The sequence below is a fragment of the Astyanax mexicanus genome, chromosome 2 (assembly GCF_023375975.1).
Source record: "Astyanax mexicanus isolate ESR-SI-001 chromosome 2, AstMex3_surface, whole genome shotgun sequence".
In the NCBI taxonomy this organism is placed as follows: domain Eukaryota; kingdom Metazoa; phylum Chordata; class Actinopteri; order Characiformes; family Acestrorhamphidae; genus Astyanax; species Astyanax mexicanus.
The window spans coordinates 59,358,404-59,366,514 of NC_064409.1; the positions used below are offsets into that span (position 1 = coordinate 59,358,404).

Below are 8,111 nucleotides of genomic sequence, written 5' to 3' on the forward strand. Positions count from 1 at the left end.
GGGAAGGCCATTCTAAAACCTTAATTCTAGCCTGGTTTAGCCATTCCTTTACCACTTTTGATGTGTGTTTTGGGTCATTGTCTTGTTGGAACACCCAACTGCGCCCAAGACCCAACCTTCGGGCTGATGGTTTTAAGTTTTCCTGCAGAATTTGGAGGTAATCCTCCTTCTTCATTATCCCATTTACTTTCTGCAAAGAACCAGTTCCACTGGCAGCAAAACATCCCCAGAGCATAATACTACCACCACCATGCTTGACAGTAGGCATGGTGTTCCTGGGATTAAAGGCCTCACCTTTTCTCCTCCAAACATATTGCTGGGTGTTGTGGCCAAACAGCTCAATTTTTGTTTCGTCTGACCAGAGAACTTTCCTCCAGAAGGTTTTATCTTTGTCCATGTGATCAGCAGCAAACTTCAGCCGAGTCTTAAGGTGCCTTTTCTGGAGCAAGGGCTTCTTTCTTGCACGGCAGCCTCTCAGTCCATGGCGATGTAAAACACGCTTGACTGTGGAGACTGACACCTGTGTTCCATCAGCTTCCAAATCCTTGCAGACCTGCTTCTTGGTGATTCTTGGTTGACCATCCTGACCAATCTCCTCTCGGCAGCATGTGATAGCTTGCGTTTTCTTCCTGATCGTGGCAGTGACACAACTGTTCCATGCACTTTATACTTGCGTATAATTGTCTGCACAGTTGCTCTTGGGACCTGTAGCTGCTTTGAAATGGCTCCAAGTGACTTCCCTGACTTGTTCAAGTTCAAATAATTCGCTTTTTCAGATCCACACTGAGTTCCTTTGACTTTCCCATTGTAGCTTTTGTAGCTGAGTCTAATCACTGGGTCAAATGAGCCCTATTTAAATGGGCTCATGAGAAGTCAACAGCTGTAGTCAATCAGAATCACTTACAAGAAGTGAAGAGGCCATGACATGAAGCTAATTTGATTGACACAACTCGCTACATCACCAAAATTGACAAATTTTGTTGCTGTATGTATATTTTTGACCCAGCAGATTTGGTGACATTTTCAGCAGACCCATAATAAATTTATGAAAGAACCAAATTTTATGACTGTTTTTTGTGACAAACATGTATGTGTTCCGATCACTCTATCACAGAAAAATAAGAGTTGTAGAACTTATTGAAAACTCAAGACAGCCATAACATTATGTTTTTTTACAAGTGTATGTAAACTTTTGACCACAACTGTAGGTATTAAATTTCACATTTTATTATAGCTTGTTTCCAATGCTGAGAGATAAGACAAGTTCAACTAAACTGTTGAAAGTAATCATTTCTTACAAAGTTTATTTGTAATTCAAAATAAAACACTACATTGTGCTTTATCCAGAGAAGTGACTGAATTCAGCTCAAAACACAGCTCAGCCCAAACATGCAAGATTATTATGAGTCATCGCCAGATGTTGTCCAAGTGACGAAAGCATTATTACTTTTTCCGTAAAGGCAACAAAGCACAGCTGCATGTTTAAGATGTATCTACACTGTTATACTGGCTTATTCCTGTGAACAGGAATTTAAAAAATCCAATTTCTGCACCATCCTATCAATGCATCCAAAATTTAATCAAATAAGACTAAAACTGAAAGCTGCAGAGGAACAAAGCTGTTCCCAATATGAAGGAAAGGAAAAATAGAGAATCAGTGAACATTACCTTCTCGTCACCCCTCTAAATACTTTTTTGCATGGTGGTGTAATACAGCTCAACATTAGACCTCCCTTGGCTAACATGGTGCGCTTACATTAAGAAACGTCCACCAATTTTTCAAAATTTAACGCTTGCTAATTTGGAGGGTGAGGAGATCAAAACTGTCTGTCCTGAACCTCCAAAAGCATACAGAATGCCAACAGACAAACCTCTTAGTCTCACAGCCCCAAATCCTCCAGAAATACCATAAATGTCAACATGACAGGCACAGGCTAGCCAAGCATTTACCTCCCACCCAACTCAACACACAAGTGCGTCCGTAATTTTGAGAAATTGGTGAGCATAAGCTCTAATAATCATCGCCACGGCTGACCACCTCCTTGCAGGTTGGCCTCAGTAGGATGGTGTGCTCAAATTGAGCAGTGTAGCAGCCTTTGGTGTCACACAGAGGCGGGTAGGGGTCAATGATGCCCAGGTCGCACAGGTTCTTTAGTGCCATCAGGTATTTTGTTTCACCCAGACGGTCTAGCCAGCGGCGGCAAAATGCCAATGTGCCGAAATTCTCATTAACAACATTCAGGAGGTGCTTGGCCCTTGGGAGTCTGTAAGAGAAAAAAGGAAGGATGGAAATTAAGAACAAGGTTTAACAGTACTATTCCATGGCCCATTATTATGTAATATGGGCCTCATTCACAAACTGTTCTTTAAAGCCACTTAAGCTGTTTAACCACTTTTTAAATTAAGGTATTATTTTTAGACAAAACAAATTTAAGACTCTGCAAAGATTCACATCTTGTATATAGGATTTGTTCATTTTACAAGGATTGAAAAGGAATATACTGTAGATTTTTCTTAAAAGTTTTCTCAAGAACAAATTTCAGAAAATTCGTTCAAAAATAAGAATTAGGGCTGTTGATTCATATTTTTGGTTAATCAGTACATTAGCCACACCTCTTCTGGTCTAAAAGGGAAACAATCTTGCCTGATAGGTTTATAAAGGTTAGAAACTTGCCTGATTGGCACATGTCCGACTTCAAAGTTTTTCATGTAATGTGAGCACTCCATGTCATCATGCACCATGCCTTTTCCGGTGCTTCCAAAGGTCTCGATGGCATACACCTCTCCCTCCTGCAAAAAAAAAAAAAAAAGAACAGTCAAACTCGGGTATACAAAAATGTATAGCATATGTGGTAAATGTAAGAAAATTCTAATGCCAAAAAAGAAGATGCTTTTGCCCATAAGGAATTTACACAGCAACATACTTTAGAGCTAGATCAGTAACACCAACTATTTCCAGTCACTTAAAACTAGAGTCTGATCTCTATAAATGGGGGGAAAACTGAATAATCAAATCAAAAAAGGTCAAAGGATCTTTTCTAAGGAATGTTTAAAATAACATCTGATAAAACATTAGGTTTAAGTATTTGACTTAATAAATGCACAAAGCCATGATTGTTAGCTTGCTCTGGCTACTGTGCTTGCACAGCTCTCTTTATCAAGTTGGAGCTTTCCCCACTAGCACTACTGTATAATGCTATCATAATCTGTTTATGGATTATCAATCTGATCAGAAAATGACTGGCTCTGTTTGATTAAAGTGCGGCACTTCATCTGTAAATGGACACCACACAGTGTTACAAAAACAGCCATTCATATTTTGGCCAGTGACAGGTCAGACTGTAAGCACAGCCAAACCCAGGGGCCTGCTAGGTCAGTCATTTTAACCACACCTCTGCCTTCTGGAGCTGTTAGTTACTGATAGCTTATTGTCCCAGTATGGCTGTAATGATAATGTTATTAGGCACACCCACCTGCACACCCATGACTGAACTAATGACAACATTAATAATTTTATTAAACAAATCTGGTTATAAATAAACCTTAGTCTGGGACTACACAGACCTATGACGGCAAACAACAAAATCGTAATTTAATCAAGTAATAATACAAACCACTGAAAAAATGAGAGACATGAATTGAACGTGCAACTAACCTCCATTCTGGTTGCCTCACCACCCTTAACAATGGGGACAGTCTTGCCAGCATGTATTCTGTACTGTCCAATAGAGTGGCCATTGAGATTCCGGATTGGCTTCACTACAGGAAATAATGTAGAAACAAAATATTACAAGCAACCATCCCAACTGTATATTCTTTTAGTCAGGAACGATAGAATGCAGAACAGAAATGGCAGCATACCTTGATACGTTTTGCCATCTAGCTCAACCTCGTAAGACTCCATGACTTCCTGAATGGATTCCCCAATATCACACAAACGGACATCTATTCCTGCACACTGGCAAACAAAATAATTTAAATTATTGTTAATATTAATACAAAAAATTCCACATATTTCTCAACTTTATGAAGCAGCTTCCCAGACAATGATGATAATCCCTGTTTGGGAAGCTGCAACTATGTGCTTAAAGTAATTAAACAGGGACGCAGCCTATAAACAACTGGTGTAACACTGGGGTAAAATCTACCTTAATTCCAGTATTTGTAGCATCTTTAACAGCTTCTAGCAGTTTATCATACTTTGGGTTGAAGGTGACAGTAAAGGCACAGTCAATGATTCTTCCTGCAAGACAAAAATCAAATTAAGCAATTATTGAATTAAATAGAAAAAGTGAAAGGTACAGGAAAGTAGCACCTCATGTGTGGATGTATAATTCAGTACTCTAGCCTCAGCCTCTAACTTACCTCTAACAGGTAGTGGTTCAATTAGGATAATTCACTCGTTTTCAAAAAACAAAATACATGTTCACACATTTTTGATGTTTCACTACTTTATTACTTTTGAAAGACCAACATGTTATGTTCCGGGTAAATTTGACCCGTTTTAAAGTATGAAGATCTATGAAAATTAATGAAAGCATTTTTTTAGTATGAAACTTCTTCGGCTTGCCTCAATTAGTGTAAACAACATATAATATGAAAATGGTTCATTTCACATATTTGCAACCACCCCTGCAAAAACTAAAGCTAAAACAAAATTGCAACGTTATATTTTAGTGTTATGTAAAACTATTATTTTATATGTTGGTCTTTCAAAAGTAATAAAGTAGTGAAACATCAAAAATGTTTGAACATGTATTTTGTTTTTTGAAAACGAGTGAATTATCCTAATTGAACCACTACCTGTTAGAGGTAAGTAACAACATTGCACTAAATATTGACAGAATAATTAGTAATGGAGTTAGTAAAAAATATATAATTACACTGCTTGTAAGCCTTTTTTCCAGACATCTTTTTGATAATTAAACATGCACCGGTTCAAAATGACCCTGAAACATTACTCCTGCTCCTGACAAATGAACATAATAAGAGGATTAAAATACACACCATTAATGTGCGTGCCGAAGTCAATCTTGCAGACATCATCATACTGGAGCACCGTGGGATCCCCAGCGTTGGGGGTGTAGTGTGCAGCACAGTGGTTGAGGGAACAACCAGTAGGAAAAGCAAGACCAGCATTTAGACGATTCTCTTTGATTAGTTTTCTAGAGCAGTCCTCCAGTTTCTCACTGTAATGATACAATTTAAAAAACCCAGAAAAACAAACAGTTTACAGTTACAGTTTAAACCTTTTTAAACTGTAATAAAACAAATACAGACATCAAAAAAGAAGTTACCAAACTTACCAAATCTCAATCATAGTCATGCCTGGTTTAATCCAGCTCATGACGTACTTCCTGACTTGCCGGTGAGCTTCTGCTGCCTGCCTGAAGTCATTCCACATTTCCTCATTGGCCTTGTCCAACACCCTCCTCTCCTCAATGCTTGTTCTCCATGTAGCACTACGGCTGAGAGGGCACAAAAACATTTAAAATAAAATAAATCCTAACATCAAACCATTTAGACAAAATTAATGTGTGTGAACAAATATCAAACATACATTTTACTGTTATCACTACAAGGTTCTGCTAAATGATCAAAAAATACAAAAGAAAGAATGTGGTCTGTACCCGTCTTGCACAGTTGGATATTCACATTCTTGTCCCTTGGTGAAAACTCCACTTGGATAAAGCTCACATATAGGAATAGATGGAGGATCTGTCTGTCCCTTGGCTGAAAAGGGAAAAAAAAAAAAAAAACTTGAATTACAAAAGCTGTAGATTAACTTGCGAAACCTGAACGTATGCAAAGTAGTCTAATTAACAACTCACATCCTTTCTTTTTCTTCTTCTTTTTCTTCTTCTTTCCAGCTGAATCTCCTTCCTCTCCATCTGACAAAATATGTGAAGAACAAATTCACAAATTTGTTTAAATGCCATAAAAACAAGCACATTAGCCTATAATCAATTTATCACATTCAGAATGCTTGTATTCAATTATTGGGTATGAAAAAAAATGAAGAAACACACCATCCTCGCCGTCATCTTCCTTTTCTTGGTCATCCAAGGCCTGCTGCTCCAACTGTTTCGTCACCTTATTGATGTCAGCTGCTTCTTCAGCATCATTGTTCACTGCTGACAGAACACACACAAAAAACATTTGATAACTCATGATCCTTTGAGCCAGTCAGTATGTTTTTTACAGGATACAGTCTGTTACTAAGTTTAACAGCAGGAAAACATCTTTGTACTTCCATAAAGAATATGGCAGCTCTATCAGCTCCAGGAGCTGCATTACAGGTTTAAAGGGATGACTTTTACAACTCCTGTGGAAAACACCAAATGTGTCCTGGTTGATTCAAAGCATTTTTGGCCTAAAACTGAGTTTTAGCTAAACTTTTAGTAGTTTTTTTTTCTGCCTAAAGATGGCCACTTTATCAATGCTGTTAACTCAATACTACACACTTTATTGACATGGCTCCTCTGCACAATAATATCAATAGTTTAAAGCTACCTGTTAAGCTCTATTTCTGAAATCAATGTGTGCATAGGTATAATATTCATATTATATATTTTCTAACTTTAATTGATTATTTGTGCCCAATTTACCCGAATCTACAGTCTTAAACTTAAAGGTTGTGTAGGGCTATATTACTAAACTAACTCTGAGCTGATGTACCCGTTAACTTAAAATTGCTTTTCCCAGTTGATAAAAGAAAAATACATTTGTAGATTGCAAATTGTTATGATTTTAATAAAACTTTCTGGGTATTTCAGTTTTTCCAAAACTTCGAAATTGCAATTTCAAATTACATTACTTTTACCAGGTTTTTCATGACCATCCGAACCCTCCTCTTAGAATTACAAATCAGCAGTAAATAATTTTTCTACTCATTGGACTAATTTAACGCAATATTTAACATCAAACTGAAACAATCTTATAAAAGAAGAGTTTCAGCACCTTGTATCCCCGTGTTTATGAATAGTTAGCTATTAAACGACACACTGTTACTGTAAAATAGTTGCTGGTAAAAACGGAGAAACGAGGAGCATGAGGTGATCAGCCTGGCGCTGCGTACTGAGGCCTACAGCCCAGGCTCCTCACTGTAACACACAGGCAGCGAGCTAAAGCTAGGTGAGCTAGCCGAGCGGGCTACACTCACATAACACAGGCAAACAGTGAGCCAGCTAATGTTACTGCAGCTAACGGCACACGCAATCACCCCACAGTAAAACTCCAGCTACTGGAGCCCGTCAGCAGGATACAGACAGCGGGTCTGCTTAAACATCTGCTGGGTTATAGTCGGGGTCTGTGGGTTAATCCGTAGAGCGCGGCTGCAGGTGTGGAGGAGCTGAGCGGCGTGGGATCTGCCTCACCACCGCAGCCGGAGTGCCGCGTGCCTCCTTACCTTCAGCCGCCGCTTTACTCTTCTTCTTCTTTTTCCTCTTCTTCTTAGAAGCCTCCTCCACCTGCTCCCCCTCCTCCTTTAACTTGTGCGCATCTCCGTTCTGAAGAATCTCCACTTTCGGAGTTCCCTTCTCTGTCAACTCCTCATCCGCCATGATCCACCAGCAGCAGGGCCGCCCCGCAGCACAGACTTGTGGGAAATGTCTGCCCAAATTAGCCCTGTGACTTTTTCCCCTAACACCGGAACCACCAACACACGTTCTGGCACAACACCACGTGTAGTTTTAAACACTGCAGGGTTTACAGACTAACTATATGTTTTTTTTTTAGTACTGTTTAATTTAGAGACATAAGATGTAGGTGTGATGTATCTACTGAGAACAGTCCAGGTTAGGTTTAGGTAACCAAATATGTAATGTATTTTATTTTATTTATGTTTAATAAGCAATAAATATATAATTATAATATAATATTATTAATACATTTGAGATAAGAATAATAGGATTTAGTAATTATACTTTTGAAAACATTTTCATATTCTCTATGCATAAATGGACTTCATATCAAAACAGAAAAGTTTAAAATTAGCTTTATATTTTAGAGCTATGGCACTGTTTTACCCCGTAAATGTAGACAACACCATTTTTAATAAAGACGCATAAAACCCTGTGGTAATGGTAATTTACTATATTCTGCGTATAAAT

At 38.3% G+C, this 8,111-nt stretch overlaps 1 protein-coding gene across 2 annotated transcripts; it reads right to left on the reverse strand.

Annotated features, from left to right (window-relative positions):
• Positions 1 to 1,277: 1,277 nt before the first annotated feature.
• metap2b (methionyl aminopeptidase 2b) lies at positions 1,278 to 7,610 on the reverse strand. Of its 2 annotated transcripts, none has more exons than XM_007228168.4 (11): positions 7,409 to 7,610; positions 6,030 to 6,131; positions 5,832 to 5,891; positions 5,631 to 5,733; positions 5,307 to 5,468; positions 5,008 to 5,189; positions 4,149 to 4,243; positions 3,862 to 3,958; positions 3,656 to 3,759; positions 2,675 to 2,790; positions 1,278 to 2,264 (listed from the first exon to the last, which is right to left on the reverse strand). In XM_007228168.4, exons 1-11 carry the CDS (start codon positions 7,560 to 7,562, stop codon positions 2,012 to 2,014), a joined length of 1,428 nt encoding a protein of 475 aa, XP_007228230.1. In that variant the 5' UTR covers positions 7,563 to 7,610; the 3' UTR covers positions 1,278 to 2,011. The 2 variants fall into 2 exon arrangements, with proteins under 2 accessions (XP_007228230.1, XP_007228229.1); XM_007228167.4 differs by having other exon boundaries at positions 6,030 to 6,134.
• Between the last annotated feature and the right edge of the window lie 501 nt (positions 7,611 to 8,111).

Excerpts from the sequence above, each read along its gene's own strand:
- metap2b (XM_007228167.4), bottom strand. The coding sequence starts at position 7,562 with ATGGCGGATGAGGAGTTGACAGAGAAGGGAACTCCGAAAGTGGAGATT. Across the intron at positions 5,892-6,029 it reads GGAAGATGACGGCGAGGATG|ATGGAGAGGAAGGAGATTCA; the intron begins GTGTGTTTCTTC and ends ATATTTTGTCAG. Across the intron at positions 5,734-5,831 it reads GAAGAAGAAAAAGAAAGGAT|CCAAGGGACAGACAGATCCT; the intron begins GTGAGTTGTTAA and ends TTCCCTTTTCAG.